Consider the following 21,918-nt stretch of genomic DNA (forward strand, 5'->3'; position numbering starts at 1 on the left):
GCGTAGGCTAATTGTAGCCACCGGTAGTGCCAATGCACTATGAGAGACTGTCTCACTACCAAAAATTGATGCCTGCTTGGCCATCAGATGATACAGATGTTGATTCCCAAAGGGAATCTGAAATATTTGTTCCGAATGAGCAAATTTATAATACCAATATAAATGGTCTGTTATTGGACATTATAAATTTTTCAGCAAACTCATTCCTGGCTGCTAGCGTTTCGCCCCCGTGTGCTAAGCTGGGCTCATCAGTTGGTACTTAGCACACCTACCAAGACGCATGGCTAGTGCATACCATGGAGGCCACTGCGTAGGCTAATTGTAGCGACCGGCAGTGCCAATGCACTGCACGGTATGCTTTAGCCATTAGCTCTGACTTGGAGATAGAATTAAGGCTGATGATGCCTGCTATGCCAGGCGAAACGTACCATACTCAAAGTTAACGTAATGACATGACTGAGCCAGGATTGAACCAGCCAAGTTGGGGTCAGAAGGCCAGTGCCGCAACCGTCTGAGCCACTCAGCCCGGCAGATTAGAAAAATAAAAACTACTCGTGGTCGACTGTTGTTCAGCTTGGTATTATTATATTTATAATACCAATACAAATGGTCCGTTATTGGACATTAAATTGTTATAGTCATAAACCTCCTCTGCGAACCATGTGACCTTGCCGCGGTGGGGAGGCTTGCGTGTCCCAATGATGCAGATAGCCGAGCCGCAGGTGCAACCATATCGGATGGGTATCTGTTGAGAGACCAGACTAACGAATGGTTCATCGAAAGGGCGGTAGCAGCCTTTCGGTAGTTGCAAGGGCGGCAGTCTGGATGATTGACTGATACGGCCTTGTAATAATACTCAACATGGCTTAGCTGTGTTGATACTGCTACACGGCTGAAAGCAACGGGAAACTACAGCCGTAACTAACTCCCGAGGACATGCAGCTCTCTCTGTATGAATGGTGTACTGATGATGGCTTCCTCCCGGGTAAAATATTCCGGAGGTAAACTAGTCCCCCATTCGGATCTCCGGGTGGGGACTACACGAGAGGGGGCGATCATCAGGAAGATGGATACTGACATTCTGCGAGTCGGAGCGTGGAATGTTAGAAGTTTGAATTGTTGTGGTAGGTTAGAGAATCTGAAAAGGGAGATGGATAGGCTAAAGTTAGATGTAGTTGGCATAAGTGAAGTACGTTGGCAGGAAGAACAAGATTTTTGGTCAGGCGACTACCGAATTATCAACACAAAATCAAACAGAGGAAATGCAGGAGTTGGTTTAATAATGAATAAGAAAATAGGGCAACGGGTAAGCTACTACGACCAGCATAGTGAAAGAATTATTGTCATCAAGATAGACACCAAACCAATGCCCACCACAATAGTGCAGGTCTATATGCCTACTAGTTCAGCGGATGATGAAGAAATCGAAAGAATATATGAGGAGATAGAAGATTTAATACAATATGTAAAAGGTGACGAGAATCTAATTGTGATGGGAGACTGGAATGCAGTGGTAGGCCAAGGAAGAGAAGGTAGTACAGTAGGAGAATTTGGATTGGGACAAAGGAACGAAAGAGGAAGTCGTCTGGTTGAATTTTGCACTGATCATAATTTAGTCCTTGCCAATACTTGGTTCAAACACCACAAACGACGGCTGTATACGTGGACGAGACCTGGAGACACTGGAAGGTATCAAATAGACTTCATTATGATTAGGCAGAGATTCAGAAATCAGGTGTTGGATTGCAAAACTTTCCCAGGAGCAGACGTGGATTCTGACCACAACTTGTTGGTCATGAAATGCCATCTGAAGTTGAAGAAATTGAAGAAAGGAAAGAATGCAAAAAGATGGGATCTAGACAAGTTGAAAGAAAAGAATGTGAGGGATTGTTTCAAGGAACATGTTGCACAAGGACTAAATGAAAAGGCTGAAGGAAACACTATAGAGGAAGAGTGGAGAGTCATGAAAAATGAAGTCAGTAGGGTTGCTGAAGAAATGTTAGGAAGGAAGAAAAGATCAACTAAGAATCAGTGGATAACTCAGGAGATACTAGACCTGATTGATGAACGACGAAAATACAAGAATGCTAGAAATGAAGAGGGCAGAAAAGAATACGGGCGATTAAAGAATGAAGTGGATAGAAAGTGCAAGGTAGCTAAGGAGGAATGGCTGAAGGAGAAATGCAAGGATGTCGAAGGCTGTATGGTCCTGGGAAAGGTAGATGCTGCATACAGGAAAATCAAGGAAACCTTTGGAGAAAGGAAATCTAGGTGTATGAATATTAAGAGCTCAGATGGAAAACCACTTCTAGGGAAAGAAGACAAGGCAGAAAGATGGCAGGAGCATATCCAACAGTTGTATCAAGGTAAAGATATAGATAATTTGGTTCTGGAACATGAAGAGGCTGTTGATGCTGATGAAATGGGAGACCCAATTTTGAGGTCAGAGTTTGACAGAGCTGTGAGTGACCTCAATAGGAACAAGGTACCTGGAATTGATGACATTCCCTCTGAATTACTGACTGCCTTAGGAGAAACCAGCATGGCAAGGTTATTTCATTTAGTGTGCAAGATGTATGAGACAGGAGAAGTCCCATCCGATTTTCGGAAGAATGTTGTTATACCTATTCCCAAGAAAGGCGGTGCTGACAGGTGTGAAAACTACCGCACCATTAGTTTAGTACCTCATGCCTGCAAAATTTTAACACGTATTATTTACAGAAGAATGGAAAAACAAGTTGAAGCTGAGTTGGGAGAAGATCAATTTGGCTTCAGAAGAAATGTGGCTAGGGGCTTTACGTCGCACCGACACAGATAGGTCTTATGGCAGAAGAAATGTAGGAACACGTGAAGCTATCCTGACTTTACGTCTGATCTTAGAGGATCGAATCAAGAAGGACAAGCCCACGTACATGGCATTCGTAGATCTAGAAAAGGCATTCGATAATGTTGATTGGACCAAGCTATTTATGATTCTGAAGATGATAGGGATCAGATACCGAGAACGAAGAATTATCTACAATCTGTATAAAAATCAGTCTGCAGTTATAAGAATGGAGGGCTTTGAAAAAGAAGCAGCAATGCAGAAAGGAGTGAGGCAAGGCTGCAGTTTGTCCCCTCTCCTTTTCAATGTTTACATAGAACAGGCAGTAAAGGAAATCAAAGAGAAATTTGGAAAGGGAATCACAGTCCAAGGAGAAGAAATCAAAACCTTGAGATTTGCGGATGATATTGTTATTTTATCTGAGACTGCAGAAGATCTCGAGAAGTTGCTGAATGGTATGGATGAAGTCTTGGGTAAGGAGTACAAGATGAAAATAAATAAGTCCAAAACAAAAGTAATGGAGTGCAGTCGAACGAAGGCAGGTGATGCAGGAAATATTAGATTAGGAAATGAAGTCTTAAAGGAAGTAGATGAATATTGTTACTTGGGTAGTAAAATAACTAACGATGGCAGAAGTAAGGAGGACATAAAATGCAGACTAGCACAAGCAAGGAAAAGCTTTCTTAAGAAAAGAAATTTGCTCACTTCAAACATTGATATCGGAATTAGAAAGATGTTTTTGAAGACTTTCGTGTGGAGCGTGGCATTGTATGGAAGTGAAACATGGACGATAACTGGCTCAGAAAGAAAGAGAATAGAAGCTTTTGAAATGTGGTGTTACAGAAGAATGCTGAAGGTGAGATGGATAGATCGAATCACGAATGAAGAGATACTGAATCGAATTGGTGAGAGGAGATCAATTTGGCTAAATTTAACGAGAAGAAGAGATAGAATGATAGGACACATCTTAAGACACCCAGGACTTGTTCAGTTGATTTTTGAAGGAAGTGTAGGGGGTAAGAACGGTAGGGGTAGACCAAGGTATGAATATGACAAGCAGATTAGAGCAGATGTAGGATGCAATAGTTACGTAGAAATGAAAAGGTTAGCACAGGATAGGGTGGCATGGAGTGCTGCATCAAACCAGTCTATGGACTGATGACTCAAACAACACATAGTCATAAAGACTTAACCAGTATTGAATAGGTGGTAAATTAATGTTCAACATTTAATAATGCATTAGCCATGAGTCTTGGTAGGTGTGCTAGGTACCAACTGATGAACCCAGCCTAGCACACGGGGGCGAAACGCTGGCACCCAGGAATGAGTCAGCTGGAAAATTTATAATGTACAATAACGGACCATTTATATTGGTTTTATAAATTTGCTCATTCGTAACAAATATTTCAGATTCCCTAAGGGAATCAACATCTGTATCATTATTACATTTTTCGAAGAGTTTGGCTGATCAATGTTGCTGAACTGAAAGTACTTTTCACGGAAAACTGACTAAATTTCCCCGGTAAAACTGAATGTAAAGTATATAGATTTTTAACTCACATACTGGTAATTAATGTTTGAACCTGGGCCTGTCGTCTAACTTGCCTGCCCCTCACGCGGAGGGCCGCCTAGGTTCGATTTTCGACCAAGTCAGGCATCTTACCTGGATATGAGGGCTGGTTCCCTGGTTCACACAGCCTACGTGATTACCTTTAACTGAGGTGCTATCTAACGGTGAGATGGCGACCCCGGTCTAGAGAGCCAGGAATTATGACCGAGAGGATTCATCACACTGACGATGTGTCACCTCGTAATCTGCAACCTTCGGGCTGAGCATTGGTAGCTTGATAGGCGAAGGCCCATTGGGAACATGGTTTGGTTTGGTTTGGTTTGGTTTGGTTTAGGAGTGTTTGTACGATTATAATTATACATATTTCATTTCTGTGATGTTTAGCCAAATTGTTGATGGTTTCCATTCGTTCCCAGATTTTCAGTTTTCCCATGTTGTACGATTTTTTTCCATGGTCCCTCAGAAAACGGAGAATCGAGGTTCCACTGTGTATGGAATAAAGTGATATGGGAGGGAGGGAGGGAGGGAGGGAGGGAGGGAGGAATGTAGGTACGTGTAAATGGAAATACAATAGAAGTTGGAAAAAGTTTTGAATTTTTGAAAGGTGTAATCATACAAGATGGGAAGATTACTGAGGTGATTGGAAAGAGAGAACAAGCAAATGGCTTTTACCAGACCATGAGGGGTATACTGTGGAAGCAAGAAGTTCCAAGGAAATGTAAAGAATTCTTGTCGTTGACCTATTGTACGCCAATATTAACATAGGCAGCAGGTACATGGGCAACAACAAAACAAGATAAGAGTAAAGTTCAGGTGGCCGAAATCAAATTTCTGATAGACATGGCACAGAGGACAAGATAATTGGGTTAATATAAAGAAACTCGCATAAAATTTAGATTAAGAAAAAATCATAAATACGAAAAGAAAGAAGTTTATTTTGATTTTCTCAATAACCACTTTTTCGATTCATTCCCTTCTTCAAGGTGATATGGGAGGGAGGGACAGAGGGAGAGAGGGTCATATCTATGCCTCATGGAGCCAGAGCGACCACCCTGTTCACCCCTCCCATGTGATCGCCCTGATATCACGGACCCATGATATCTAAATTTCCTGAGAGAATAATGATGGGGTAATTTTGATTTTAAATTCAAATTTGGAACACAAAATATATCTACCTGTTTTTATTCTGGAATAAAACAAAATGTAAAAATTTGGTGCACAGAGTTTGTGGACTATGAATAAGGAAAAGAAAGAAACCAATTAAGCAAATTCAGATGAATTTAAATCTAATGAATATCTGCCATGAGACCTAACGTATAAATTCTTAACATGGAATCCGAAAGATAAAGCATCCCATTTCATAAATTTCACACATCTTCACCATGAATCAAACTGCAGCAACTTTAGGAAGAAGCTTCTAGCATTAGCAATAAAGTCAGTTTCATAAATCATGGAATTATTTTACAGAAAAGAACATACTACACCCCAACAGAGGGTCAGTCTCACTGGACAGAACGACACTACTTAACCCACTCGACTCATTTGACATGACGTTTTCACGAGCACTGGCCAGGCCTTCAGCTTAAATAATGAGACAAACGCAGCGCACTGAGTCACATGTACTAGCTTATATTTTTATCACCCCTGCAAGGGTTTCCTTTTTGCAAACTTCTATGAACAGAACAGGAATGTGGCTTGTTTACAACTCTCCTTCTAAGAACTTGTATACTTATTTATTGCCCAATTGTAGCCTCTGAAAGCCCAAACATTTCATCAAGTGTCAGTCGGTCTCCTAGCCATAATTCACGGTGCAGTAAAGGCCAGTGATAGCAATGCTATTGCTGAGTTAAATGAAACAGATTTTCTCAATAACCACTTTTTCGATTTGTTCCCTTCTTCAAATTGCTGATTTAAATGACAGCTCTATGCCTCATGGAGCCAGGGCGACCACCCTGTTCATCCCTCCCATGTGATTTAGACAGTGATGGCAATTATGATAATACTAAAGAAGGGATTTTAAGTGAAAGTGACAGTTTATCTGATAAGAGTTACTGTGAAATTGTGCCTAAAGCCCCACGTACAAGAGCAAAACATAGCGACTGGGTGTGTGTTAGTAGTAGTGATAACTAACCAATTATTCATCACAAGCTCTGTATCAGTTTGAAGAAGGAAACAAAACCAGGACATGTCACCTTCTTCAAACTGACAAATATTTCCAGGTCCAATTACAGCAGCACACAAATAGTTTTCGATCCCATTTTATAACCAAGAATACGAATTTTGGTTTTTTGGCACTTGTTCCGTTCTTCAAACTGCTGGTTCATTTATTACTCATATAACATATTTCTTTTAAATACTGAAACAAACCCACTGTAGTTAAACAAATATGCCTCGTTTGACACCCCCAATAAGAAGTTAGGTACTGATGAACGTCTCATTCAATTTCTGTTTTGACCTTTATGAAGAACAGAAAGGGGAAAAAAAAGGAAACAATAAGAGGGAAAAAATTACTTACGTCAGCATCTTGCTTTTCATCATCTAACTCATCAAGCAATCCCTTCCATTTACTGAACTGTGACTGCTTCAGAACTTCACTGGCAACTGCTAAGAGAGCTCCACTGTACCTGCAAGCAAATTCAAGAACAACTTATCAAATGACTCGGGTTAATTATGGAATTATTCATCAGATTTATAGAAAAACAAGCTTTACAACAGAGAATGTTGCTCACCATATGCACTCTTGTAAAAGTAATGAATCAAGTAAAGTTTCATTTTCATTCATTATAATATAGAACTCGCCTGGTGGCCACGAACATTAAGGTGTCAAGTCTATATGTTCTGACACCATGGTGAGCCAGTTTGAGTCCCAGTTTGGCCCTGACATGCTCTTGATACCTTGTATAACACTGTCAACTCACCTCTACTACATTCGTAATTTTCCGCTGCTTCGTTCCCAGTGTTTGACATCCGCACAATGCCACAGCTACCGGACTACTGTCAGGCAATTACCTGCGACTAACCTGGATGACGTCATCGACTCTACACACTTCATGGATGTTCTTGACGTTTCTGATTTCCCCTGTACCTCCCAACTGGCCTATATAACTAGCTCTCTTTGCCTGCTACTTTGAGGCGTTCTTTGGCTTTTGGAGGGAGGGCAACATCTTTGTGTCATGTTGATGTCAATTTTCACACTAGTATGAGACTTATTATTCAACTATGAGGTATTGTAAACTTTGCATGACTATGTTCTCAAGTGTTTGCACTCGATTATGTATCCATAAGGGAGCAGCTGGACGTCTAATTCCTTTGTTTGGAACGCTGTTCGAATTTATGTGAAAATGAACTTTCTGTGTCAACACTCTCAAAAATTTCTGATACTTCAAAATTTTTTTACATTCTTGTACTGTGTAATACTCTTATCTTGAACTTGTTTACGTTTATCCTGTTGGGCTAAATATCTGTGTTACATCCAATGTTTCTGTATGCCCAGACTTGGTAATTTGTAATTTAATAATAATAATAATAATAATAATAATAATAATAATAATAATAATAATAATAATAATAATAATAATATTAATGTTATTTGTTTTACGTCCCACTAACTACTCTTTTACGGTTTTCGGAGACGCCGAGGTGCCGGAATTTAGTCCCGCAGGAGTTCTTTTACGTACCAGTAAATCTACCGACATGAGGCTGACGTATTTGAGCACCTTCAAATACCACCGGACTGAGCCAGGATCGAATCTGCCAAGTTGGGGTCAGAAGGCCAGCGCCTTAACCGTCTGAGCCAATCAGCCCGGCAATTTGTAATTTTAAATGCTAATCTTTTGTTCATTCTCCTATTCTATTGTTTTTCCTATCTTCCATAATGTTTCTTATTTCTCGTTGTACAGTTAGTTGGGAAATATCTATTCTGTTTAATGAATGCAATTGTAAAAGTTTTTCTGATGAAATCAAAATTCTCACTGTCAACGATCTTCGTAATATTTCCTTCATGATTTGTTGTGAAAAGTGTTCCAATCTTTCAATATTTTGGTGCTGTAATATTCCTAACTTCTTGTGTCTTGTGTTTCAATACATCTATTTTGTTCATCCGAAACTGCCAATTCTCATTCATCCCGTAGTGTCCTTGTATTTTCCTGACTGTTTGTACATTGCTATTTTTATCTTCCCCATTTGTACCATCCACGGTATACCTCTCTACCTCTCGTTACCCAGCGCTTGAATATGTCACATCCACGAACCATTTATATCTTTCATAATAATTATAATTACCAACCCACAACATAGCTAGCGGGGCTAATCCGAACACTTCACTTGTAATAAATTTCCTTCCAGTTTGATCCACATACGTAGTGCTACAGTTAACAAATTGCAATTTATACACACTAGAATTATGAAATTTATCATCAATATTAACAGTATGTGTGTTATGAAATATTTTGGAGTTTGTGTTATTGGTCTTGAAGGCAATTCCTAAATTACTTCTCTTGAATAAATTAGTGAATTTGTACGCCTTACTGCTATTAAATGTGAATGTGGAAAAATTATTTTTCCTTCCTCCTCCCGTTCTTTCACTAAAGTAGTAATGGATTTGTTTTTTAGCTTTATTAACAATCCCATCTTCAAATTCTTTATTGTAAACGTTACTATATGCTATGCAATAGATGGTATTGATGTCTTTTTTGAGATCCGAAGCTGAAAGGGGAACATTAAACGCTCTGTAGACCATGCTGAAAAAATACAGCTCTTTTATGAGCTCCCGGGTGTGTGTAATAATTTTTAATCATGTTAATAGTGTGTGTTGGTTTCCTATGTATATGGAATAATAGGTACTTATCATTTCTAGTAATTTTCAAGTCTAAATAATTCAAATTGTTATCAACTTCTGAATCAAGTGTGAATTTGACATATGGGTCAAGGGAATTAAGAAGTTAGAAAGGAATTAAAGGACTTCTTGGTTAGCTCCAATAAAAAAGATGATCCTAAATACACCAACAACAAACAATTGTAAGAACTTAAACGTAAAATTCAAGATAACAACCTCAGATACAAAAGCTGATAAAGGCAATGTTACAGTCATTATGGATAAAACCCAACATAATGAGAAAACCAAACAATCTTTTTTAAGAAATTAATGCTTCAATAATTAAAAAAATCCCACAAATTGACTCCATTAAAAGTTAAAACAAATATTGAAAAATAACATATTTCTATTAAATGAACAGGAAACCAAAATATTTTAAAGCATAAATCCCAAGACTTCCTACCACTAGAGTGATGCCCAAAATACATTAACCTGGAGTACCTATCAGACCTATTGAAAATTACAAAAATAGTCCAACTAATAAGGTGTCACAGTTTATTAACAAATTTCTTAACCCACGTTTCAAATCTGACACTAACAAATCTATAAAGAATTCTGTTGAATTCTGTAATGCTGCCGAAAATCTAAAGCTAAATTCCCATCACACGATGCACTCCTCTGATATAAAAAATATATATCCAAACAACGTATAAAGGAAATTATCAGTGTTATTAAAGATAACTTGGTTCCCTTTAGTAATTTGAATCTTCAAGAAATAGGAGAGTTCATAATTGCTCTGGACTTCATCTCTAACAACAACTATTTCATGTTTAATAATAAAATTTATTGACAAAAAGGTCTCCTAATGGGTGCCCCAGCGTCAGGCATTTTAGCAGAAATTTATATTAACCACATCGAAAAGATTAAAATTATTCATAAACTAGATGGTTTGTATCATTGCTCTAAGTATGTGGATGATTTCTTTGCAATACTAGATGAAAGAATGACTTATGGTCTGAACCTTTTGAATCTTCTTAATTCCCTTGATCCATATGTCAAACTCACACTCACTTCAGAAGCTGATAATAATTTTAATTATATAAATCTAAAAATTACTAGAAAATATAAGAACCTATTATTCATTACATACCAAGCAAGTTTTTCAAGTACCGTTTTTAAATATGGCCAATGCGGCGCTTCAATCGTCGTTCAGAGCATGCACACTCAGTATGTACATCTATAGGCTAGCCACAAACGCCATTACAGAAGCATTTGACCGTATTTAAGTTTGTGTGTACTGAAAATGCCTCTGACAATTAACGGTCCCACCGAGTGTGAAGTGCGCGCTATGATTCAATTTTTAAATGGAAAAGGCATGAAAGCTGTTGAAATTCATCTACAGATTAGTGAAGTGTATGGAGAACACACTATGAGCGAAGGAATGGTAGCAACATGGGTTAGAGCATTTATAGAAGGCCATACTAAATGTCTGCGACGGGAAACGTAGTGGGCGACCGTATGTCAATACTGACGACTTGGTCCAAAAAGTTGATGCAAATGTTCTAGAAAACGATGTTTTAGGTTTTTGTCATTAAGTTATGAGTTGCCTGAAATTGAAAGGAGTGTTCTTTATGAAATTGTGTCAGGACGCCTAGATCAACGGAAGGTGTGCTCCGCAATTCAAAACGAACGGCTTGTCACACTCACAAGGGGGATTCTTTTGCTTCATGACAATGTGCGACCTCACATGGCTGATCGAACCCGAGACCTCATCGCTCCATTTGGTTGGGGACAATTTGATCATCCTCCGTATAGTCGTGACCTAATGTCTAGTGACTATCACTTGTCCCTGCGCCTGAAAAACCATTTAGAAGGTCAGTGCCATGACCTAAAAATGACCGTGCAGTAGTGGCTGGCATATCAAGCAGCAGATTTCCGTGTTGTTGTTTGAGTCAACAGTCCATAGACTGGTTTTATGCAGCTCTCTGTGCCACCCTATCCTGTGCTAACCTTTTCATCTCTACATAACTACTGCATCCTACATCTGCTCTAATCTGCTTGTCATATTCAAACCTTGGTCTACCCTACCGTTCTTACCACCTACACTTCCTTCAAAAACCAACTGCACAAGTCCTGGGCGTCTTAAGAAGTTTCCTATCATTCTATCCCTTCTTCTTGTCAAATTTAGCCAAATCGATCTCCTCTCACCAATTCGATTCAGTATCTCTTCATTCGTGATTCGATCTATCCATCTCACCTTCAGTATTCTTCTGTAACACCACATTTCAAAAGCTTCTATTCTCTTTCTTTCTGAGCTACTTATTGTCCAGGTTTCACTTCCATACAATGCCACGCTCCACACGAAAGTCTTCAAAAACATCTTTCTAATTCCTATATCAGTGTTTGAAGTGAGCAAATTTCTTTTCTTAAGAAAGATCTTCCTTGTTTGTGCTAGTCTGCATATTATGTCCTCCTTACTTCTGCCACGTTAGTTATTTTACTACCCAAGTAACAATATTCATCTGCTTCCTTTAAGACTTCATTTCCTAATCTAATATTTCGTGCCGGGCTGAGTGGCTCAGACGGCTAAGGCGCTGGCCTTCTGACCCCAACGTGGCAGGTTCAATCCTGGCTCAGTCCGGTGGTATTTGAAGGTGCTCAAATACGTCAGCCTCATGTCGGTAGATTTACTGGCACGTAAAAGAACTCTCGCGGGACTAAATTCCGGCACCTCGGCGTCCCCGAAGACCAAAAAGTAGTTAGTGGGACGTAAAACAAATAACATTATTATTATTTATCTAATATTTCCTGCATCACCTGCCTTCGTTCGACTGCACTCCATTACTTTTGTTTTGGACTTATTTATTTTCATCTTGTACTCCTTACCTAAGACTTCGCCCATACCATTCAGCAGCTTCGAGATCTTCTGCAGTCTCAGATAAAATAACAATATCATCGGCAAATCTCAAGGTTTTGATTTCCTCTCCTTGGATTGTGATTCCCTTTCCAAATTCCTCTTTGATTTCCTTTACTGCCTGTTCTATGTAAACATTGAAGAGGAGGGGGGACAAACTGCAGCCTTGCCTCACTCCTTTCTGGATTGCTGCTTCTTTTTCTAAGTCCTCGATTCTTATGACTGCAGACTGATTTTTATACAAATTGTAGATAATTCTTTGTTCTCGGTATCTGATCCCAATCACCTTCAGAATCGTAAATAACTTGGTCCAATCAACATTATCGAATGCCTTTTCTAGATTTATGAATTCCATGTATGTGGGCTTGTCCTTCTTGATTCGATCCTCTAAGATCAGACGTAAAGTCAGGATTGCTTCACGTGTTCCCACATTTCTTCTGAAGCTAAATTGAACTTCTCCCAACTCAGCTTCAACTTGTTTTTCCATTCTTCTGTAAATGAAAAATGAAAATGAAAATGAAAACCTACAACCTGTTTTCCAGTCATTGACCGGGTCAGGGATGGAATGAATGAAGCAGATATAGGCTATTAGTACGATCGGGTCGCCACTCCCAAAGTGTCTTCTGTAAATAATACGTGTTAAAATTTTGCAGGCACAAGATACTAAACTAATGGTGCGGTAGTTTTCACACCGGTCAGCACCGCCTTTCTTGGGAATAGGTATAACTACATTCTGCTGAAAATCGGATGGGACTTCTCCTGTCTCCTACATCTTACACACTAAATGGAATAACCTTGCGATGCTGCTTTCTCCTAAGGCAGTCAGTAATTCAGAAGGAATGTCATCAATTCCAGGTGCCTTGTTCCTATTTAGGTCTCTCACAGCTCTGTCAAACTCTGACCTCAAAATTGGGTCTCCAATTTCATCAGCATCAACAGCCTCTTCTTGTTCCAGAACCAAATTATCTACATCTTTACCTTGATACAACTGTTGGATATGTTCTTGCCATCTTTCTGCTTTGTCGTCTTTCCCTATAAGTAGCTTTCCATCTGAGCTCTTAACATTCATACACCTAGATTTCCTTTCTCCAAAGGTTTCCTTGATTTTCCTGTATGCGGCATCTATCTTTCCCAGGACCATACAACCTTCAACATCCTTGCACTTCTCCTTCAGCCATTCTTCCTTACCTACCTTGCACTTTCTATCCACTTGATTCTTTAATCGCCCGTATTCTTTTCTGCCCTCTTCATTTCTAGCATTCTTGTATTTTCGTCATTCATCAATCAGGTCTAGTATCTCCTGAGTTATCCACTGATTCTTAGTTGATCTTTTCTTCCTTCCTAACATCTCTTCAGCAGCCCTACTGACTTCATTTTTCATGACTATCCACTCTTCCTCTATTGTGTTTCCTTCAGCCTTTTCATTTAGCACTTGTGCCACATGTTTCTTGAAACAATCCCTCACACTCTTTTCTTTCAACTTGTCTAGATCCCATCTTTTTGCATTCTTTCCTTTCTTCAATTTCTTCAACTTCAGGTGGCATTTCATGACCAACAAGTTGTGGTCAGAGTCCATGTTTGCTCCTGGGAAAGTTTTGCAATCCAACACCTGGTTTCCGAATCTCTGCCTAATCATAATGAAGTCTATTTTATATCTTCCAGTGTCTCCAGGTCTCGTCCACGTATACAGCCGTCGTTTGTGGTGTTTGAACCAAGTATTGGCAAGGACTAAATTGTGATCAGTACAGAATTCAACCATCCAAGTTCCTCTTTCGTTCCTTTGTCCCAATCCAAATTATCCTACTGTATTACCTTCTCCTCCTTGGCCTACCACTGCATTCCAGTCTCCCATCACAATTAGATTCTTGTCACCTTTTCCATATTGTATTAAATCTTATATCTCTTCATATATTCTTTCGATTTCCTCGTCATCCGCTGAACAGATTTCTATGCGGATGGAATTCAGAAGTTGCCTTCAGGATATGACATGTGCCCTAATATGCGTGGAACTTATGTAGAGAAGTAGTTTAAGGTACAGGCTTACATGTAAAAAAAAGAATTGTTTATAAAATTCCATTACTTTTTTTCTATATCAAAACGGTACTTACTTAAAAATCATGCCACATATATATACACTATATGATCAAAAGTATCCTGACACCCCCAAAAACATACGTTTTTCATCTTAGGTTCATTGTGCTGCCACCTACTGCCAGGTACTCCATAGCAGCGACCTCAGTAGTCATTCAAGATCGTGAGAGAGCAGAATGGGATGCTCCACGGAACTCACAGAATTCGAACGTGGTGAGGTGATTGGGTGTCACTTGTGTCAGAAGTCTGTACGCGAGATTTCCACACTCCTAAACATCCCTAGGTCCACTGTTTCTGATGTGATACTGAAGTGGAAACGTGAAGGGACGTGTATAGCATGAAAGCGTACAGACCAACCTCGTCTGTTGACTGACAGAGACCACCGACAGTTGACGAGGGTCGTCAAGTGTAATAGGCAAAAATCTATCCAGACCATCACACAGGAATTCCAAACTGCATCAGGATCCACTCCAAGTACTATGACAGTTCCAAGGTTAAAAATTCAACATTTTTACCCTGTTCTTGCAACTAGAAACATTCAGTTAACAGATGTTGGGGTCAATGTTCCAGAGGTGCATTTGTTGCTTGGAGCAGATGTTTTGGGGAAGCTGCTTACAGGAGTTCTGATTAAGCTGGATGAAAATACATATGCACTGGAAACCAGGCTAGGTTGGACAGTGATGGGTCAGCAAGATCTGGCTAAGGGCAATCAGTCACTAGTCAGTCTCACTTGTGCTAAAGCAATGGATATATCAGACTTGTGGAAGTTAGAAGCTATTGGCATAAAGGACCCTGCAGAGTCTCAGTCAAAGAAAGAAATGGAAGAGGAAGTCGTGAAACACTTCAATGAAACTGTAAGGATGAATGAAGAAGGGAGATATGAGGTTCGTCTCCCCTGGAAAGATGGCCATTCAGAATTGTTGGATAACAGGAAGTTAGCTGAGAAGAGGTTGGAAGCAGTCACTAGAAGATTGGTAAACTTGGACAAGCTTGAAGATTATGATGATATGATTCAGGAATGGATAGAATGTGGAATCGTGGAGACTGTAAATGAGAATGACGAGGCGTCAGGCCACTATTTACCGCACAGAGCAGTAATTAAGGAATCAAGTTTAACTACCAAAATTAAGCCTGTGTTTGATGCCTCGGCAAAGGACAGACATGGCAATTTGCTGAATAAATGCTTGGAGAAGGGACCAAATTTAATCAAGATTATTCCCAAACTTCTGTTGCAGTTTCAAAAGCATGCCATAGGGGTCACGGCTGATATTAAAAAGGCATTCCTGCAGATAAGCCTCTATGAGGATGACAGGGATTTTCTAAGATTTCTCTGGTGGAAAGTATATTCCAAAGGCGAGGTCATCGCATTGCGGCATTGCAGAGCAGTGTTTGGGGTTATGTGCAGCCCATTCCTATTACGAGCAACGATAACGCATCACCTGAGTAAAGTTTCAGCTGAAGATCTGAAAACTGCCAAGAAGCTGCAGAATTCTTTCTATGTGGACTATTGTGTCACTAGCTGTGAAACCAAAGAAGAGATGAGAGAGTTCATTGAAAAATCTACTAAAATGATGAGTTCAGCACATTTTGAACCAAGAGGGTGGCTAATCAATTCACCAGAAAAATCAAAGGCAGAGAACATTGTTTCAATACTTGGTCTTATGTGGGATGCTCGGTCAGATGAGATGTTCTGTATCATTAATACAGTTGAGCTAACCACACTTTCAACTTCTAAGAGAAGCTTACTGTCAACTGTACAACGTATTTTTGATCCACTTGGTTTTCTGTGTCCCTAAATTATTGATGCAGGAATCCTGGAGAGAAAAATGTGGATGGGACGAGGAATTACCAGAACAAATAACAAAGAACACATCGTTGTTGAGAGAATGGTGATGGAAAAACATTGCCTGTCTAAGCACGTGGGACTTCAAACTTTATTAACAATGCTTAGAGAATACTTCTGGATCATAGGAGGAAGAAAGTTGGTTAGGCGAATCATAATGAGCTATGTCAGATGTAAGAGGTATCGGTCCAAGTCAATGGAGACACAGTCTGCCCCACTGCCCAAGGAGCGAGTTAACTACACCGCAGTATTTCAAGTCATCGGGGTAGATCTTGCTGGACCATTGTATCTGAAGACTGGAGAAAAGGCGTGGCTCGTGTTATTCACCTGCGCCGTCTATCGACCAGTTCATAGTCGGGGAATTCTTGGGTGAAACACCTTTGTTGAAACAATACAGGATTCCCAGAAGACTTGTACCATGGGAATTTGACTGCAGGGGATTAACTATTCATGTGTTTGCTGATGCCAGCAAGTTGTCATATGCTACGTGTATATTCCTAAGGGCAGAAAAGGACTCTATTGTGTCATTACAGCTGGTCCAAGCTAAAGCTAGGGTTGCACCTTTAGGACCAATAACTATACCCCGCCTAGAATTGTTAGCTGCGGTCATAGCCACTCGGTTATGCACACAAGTGAAAAGGGCATTAAACCTCCAAGACTGTAAAACATACTTTTGGAGTGACTCTACAGTGGTGCTCACCTGGATCAAGACGAAAGGAAACTGGAGTGTATTCGTAGGAAATTGTTGTGAGGAAATACGCAAGTTCAGTAACCCGAAGGATTGGCATCATATTCCAGGGTTTTTAAACCCTGCTGACCTACTATCCAGAGGCATGAGCGCAAAGTTTCTGGTAGAAAGTAAGTGGTGGGAAGGTCCCACATGGCTCAAGGATGACACTGAACGATGGCCTAAATTGGACATTGTGGCTCCTGAGGATGAAGTCAACAAGGAGAAGAGAAAGATTCTTGTAACGAATGCAGTATTTGATAAGGAAGAGTTTACATCGAGACTCTGCTATTTTTCTAGTTACCATAGAACGTTATGCATGATTGGCTGGGCACTGAGATTTGTCTACAACCTACGAAACCAAGATGCCAAAAGGAAGGGAAAACTATCTGTAGAAGAAGTAGTCGAGGCAGAAACGTGTGTGATAAGATGTATTCAAACAGAGAACAGAGAGAGCATAGAGCAAAAGATGAAAAGGAAGACTCAGATTTTTGAAGATAGTCGGGGAATTCTAAGGCTGCGAACAAAGTTAGCCTATGATGATTATAAAGAAAATTTTAAGTGCCCCATTGTGCTGCCTTCAGGTAACATCGTCGTTGAGAGAATGGTGATAGAAAAACATTGCCTGTCTAAGCACGTGGGACTTCAAACTTTATTAACAATGCTTAGAGAAGACTTCTGGTAACTGCACCGCAGTATTTCAAGTCACCAGGGTAGATCTTGCTGGACCATCGTATCTGAAGACTGGAGAAAAGGCATGGCTCGTGTTATTCACCTGTGCCGTCTACTGAGCAGTTCACATTGAGCTTGTCAGTTCTCTGTCAACAAACGCATTCCTACAAGCCCTACGAAGATTCATTGCTCGCAGGGGCAGGGTGTCGGTTATCTACTCCGACAATGGCACAAACTTCACAGGGGCTAACCACGCTTTGCAAGGGTTAAACTGGGAAGAAATAGTTTCCAGTTCTGTTGTAGAAAGAATAACTTGGAAATTCAACCCACCCACTGCTGCTTAGTGGGGAGGGTGGTGGGAAAGGCTTATTGGAATGGTGAAAGAGCTACTTCGTCGTAATTTGGGCAAGGCTTCGGTTACTTGCGAAGAGTTAAACATGATACTGTGTGACTGTGAAGCTATTATAAATTCACTGCCATTGACATATGTATCCGATGAATTACACGATCTGAAACCACTGAAACCAGCTGATTTTCTTCACGAGATACCCAGCACTGATGTGCCAGATTTGGATGCCATCGACAGAAAAGGAATAGAATTAAGATGGCGTTATCTACAGAAACTGCGGGACGATCTTCAGCAGAGGTTCCGCAAAGAATACCTGGCTCTTCTTACTCAACAGGGAGGTAGGACATCCAACAAAGTGAACGTTGGAGACGACGTGCTGATCGGAGCTGATGACATCAAACGAGCCGATTGGCCACTAGGTGTCATCCAGGTGGTGTACCCTGGTAAGGATGGCGTCGTCAGGGTTGTCAAACTGAGAACGGCTGCGGGCGAGAGGGTGCGGCCAGTTCAAAGACTTTATCCCTTAGAAGTCGCCTCATCAGATGAATCTGCAGTAGTGCAGAGCAATCGGCCAGATTCTATCCTGGAGATACATCCAGAGAAGGCTTCGCACGGATCATCTGATGCAGTGGCAAATCCAAAAGTGAAGTCTACAAGAAGTGGTAGAATAGTGAAAACACCAAAACGTTTGGACTTATAAATACTCCAGAAGAGACAAGCATTGTATGAAAATCAGTGTCAAATGAAAGATTGTAATGTTTTATTGTAGAATGCTGCTGTCTATTTTCATTGTGTTGCAATTTTATCTGTGGATTAGTGTAAACAAAATTGCAAGGTGGGGAGGATGTTAAGAGAATTTTGATTTCTATCCTGTTATGTGTTTGTAGTGGTTGGTATCATGACAGCCCTCCCTTAAGTTTTGTTTCAAAACAGATGACAGTCGTGAAGTGCACAAGGTGTGTGTTTTTATGAACCAGTGGAAGTTTTTTTGTCAATAATGGTGTTAGGAAATATTCCTGTACCATAAATTATTTTCCTTATAGATTAAGCTCCAAATTTATTACTACGGAACAGTGGTTACACGACACTAACATCCCAGTAACGGACTGGCCTGCACAGGGTCCCGATCTGAATCCTATAGAACACCTCTGGGATGTTTTGGAACGCCGACTTCGTGCCAGGCCTCACCGACTGACATCACTACCTCTCCTCAGTGCAACGCTCCGTGAAGGATGGGCTGCCATTCCCCAAGCAACCTTCAGCACCTGATTGAACGTATGCCTGCGAAAGCGGAAGCTGTCATCAAGGCTAAGGGTGGGCCAACACCATATTGAATTCCAGCATTACCGATGTAGGGCACCACGAACTTGTACATCATGTTCAGCCAGGTGTCCGGGTACTTTTGATCACACAGTATATATAGGAACCTAATGCAAACTACTAACATGATTAAAAATGATTCCACACACCCGGGAGCTCATAAAGGACCCGTTGTTTTTTTTTTTCAGTATAGTCTACAGAGCATTTAATGTAACCCTTCTTCAGCTTCGGATCTCAAAAAAGAAATCAATACCATCTGTTACATAACATATAATAATGGTTACAATAAAGAGTTTGTAAATAGGATTATTAATAAAATAAAAAACAAACCCGTTACTACTTTACTGAGACAATAGAAGAAGGAAGAAAAAAATAACTTTGTCACATTCATGTTTAACCCGTTCAGTGGGCAATGCGGTGAGATCCGCAGCTACAAATCGCTTGCTTAGCGGGGAACGGGGATATATCCGCCAATGCAATTTTTTTTTCTCAGTTGCCTGCCTGCAGCGGTTTATTTCTTTTTCAGCTACGTATTCTGGATAAGTCTACCCCCTGATGTGAATTTTTTCAACTATGTTCTCCCAATACCAACGTGTCATCCACGAGTGGCATCGTAAAGAACGCAGCTTACGTCCGGTCAAGAATGACCTGAGGCCTAACAGATTCGTGCTGAAGCTTTAACTCCTTGCCTAATCATCCCTTGGATGTAATAATATTGCTGTAGAAGAGATTTCTAGAGATTATGATACTGAACAGACCTCTCTAATGACATTTTAGAACTGTGACCTGATTTATTATACCCAGTTTTGAGTTCTTCCTTCACGACTGGAGAGTGTGTTTACCTGGAGAGTGTGTTTACCGCGAGTAACACAACACTTATGATCGTACACATCTGTAATACAGGCTCAATTTATGATTTCCGTCCAAACTGCAGAGACCAGGGTTCTATTCAATCCTTTCTCTTAATTTCTTTCCGCTAAAATATCTATAACAAATTACCGGCCCTCAACGTTAGAGGAAGGTGATTTACGGGTCATGATAAACGAAATGTTGGAATTTAGTGGGGAGAATAAAGATAATAGTGAAGTAAGTTTTGTCGAAGGGGAATTCGTGACAGGAACTTACCTGGAGTTAGTACTGCAGGCTCAAATATACAGGGTTCAGGCATAGCTGATGTGAATGTTCAGCAGTCGCAAAAGAGACTTGTTCAATTCCAGTTCAAGTAGTGATCAAGACAGTGACAGTTGTGACGATAATACTGATTACAATTCAACCCTGGCGAGTTCTTCGTCAACTTATACTGAAAATGGACAAAGAAAGTCCTAAAGAACTCCTACGGGACTAAATTCCGGCACCTCAGCATCTCCGAAAACCGTAAAAGTAGTTAGTGGGACGTAAAGCCAATAACATTATTATTATTATTATTATTATTATTAGATTTTCCTCAACAGCTTTTTACATATCTCTGACAATGAGGTGAATAATGGACAACTTCCTCCCAAAATATAAAAGATAAATCCAGTATCTGACCACCTGTTAGCAAAATTTTCGGAAGATTATACCCCTGATGGCAAAGTGCAATTGATGAGAACCTCTTGCTATGGAAAGGGTGGCTAGGTTGGAAAGTTTACGTACCAAGAAAACGATCGAGTTTTGGAATGGAACCATATAAATTATGCGAAGCCGAGACAGGTTATATAATATGATATGCTTCCGTGTGTATCATAATGAAAAACTGTAAAAGACATAACACTGTGAAGATTGTAAATACTTTAAATATTACCTGTATTGTAGTGTAATATAGTCCGTGTGTGTGTCACTTATGAATTGTAGGTAGGCTATATAAACTTGATCCCTCAAAAGCACTAACCAACATAACAGAAATTTTTTTTAGTATTATAATTTATTCCATTGTAAATCTTTCATGTACATGTAAACTTTGTAAATCTACAATTTACATATACAGAAACATTTATTTCCAGGCAGAGATTGATAGTAAACAGTCTAAAATATTCAGGTAAAAATTACTGTATAAACGAAAACCAGAGAGAGCTTTGCTATTAGGAAGAAGCAATCTCGATATCACAGTGTGAAAGCACTTAGTACGTTTTTGCACAAAGTATTGAAAAATTAAAATAGAATTTTTCAACAATTAAATACATTATATTCAAGTAAATATTTCTCTTAGGGCCCTTCAATAGTTCATTTTAGTCTAAGATTGTTTTTAATTAAGTAATTAAATATTTTCTTCAATCAGCTAAATCACTCCCCACCTGGGAGTGAGCCGGTGTGTACCGATCTCCCCGCTTAAGGGGTTAATAGCAGTAAGATGTGCAAAATCACCAATTTATTCAAGAGACGTAATTTAATAATTGCTTTTAGGACCAATAACACGAACTCCAAAATTATTTCATAACACACATAGTGTGCACAGGGATAATAAATTCCATAATTTAGGTGTGTATAAATTGCAATGTGGTAACTGTAGCACTACGTATGTATGTCAGACTGGAAGGAATTTTAATACAAGGTATCAGGAGCATGCCAGGGCCAAGAAATATAATATTCAGCGATGTGTGATCATATGATTGATTACGGCCATGCGTTCACAATATAGACACTGACTTCAAATTCATGAAAACTTTAAACAGAAGCCAGTTATTGAATATATATGAAGAAATTTTCATATATATCTAGACCAAAGGAAAAATCCCGCAGGGAACTTAAACAACCCATCAGACAAGAGGAGGAGTTAATTTAACAGTATCAGATTCTATGGCCTGCTTTATCGTTCT

At 39.8% G+C, this 21,918-nt stretch overlaps 1 protein-coding gene across 1 annotated transcript in view; it reads right to left on the bottom strand.

Annotated features, from left to right (window-relative positions):
* The window catches only part of ebo (ellipsoid body open), a 515,097-nt gene that overhangs the window by 256,896 nt on the left and 236,283 nt on the right, over window positions 1-21,918 (bottom strand). The window contains exon 9 of the mRNA XM_067141696.2: window positions 6,910-7,018. Within this exon, the coding sequence (XP_066997797.2) occupies window positions 6,910-7,018 (109 nt within the window). The remainder of the gene's footprint in view (window positions 1-6,909; window positions 7,019-21,918) is intronic.

This window comes from Anabrus simplex, chromosome 2 (genome assembly GCF_040414725.1).
Source record: "Anabrus simplex isolate iqAnaSimp1 chromosome 2, ASM4041472v1, whole genome shotgun sequence".
NCBI lineage: Eukaryota > Metazoa > Arthropoda > Insecta > Orthoptera > Tettigoniidae > Anabrus > Anabrus simplex.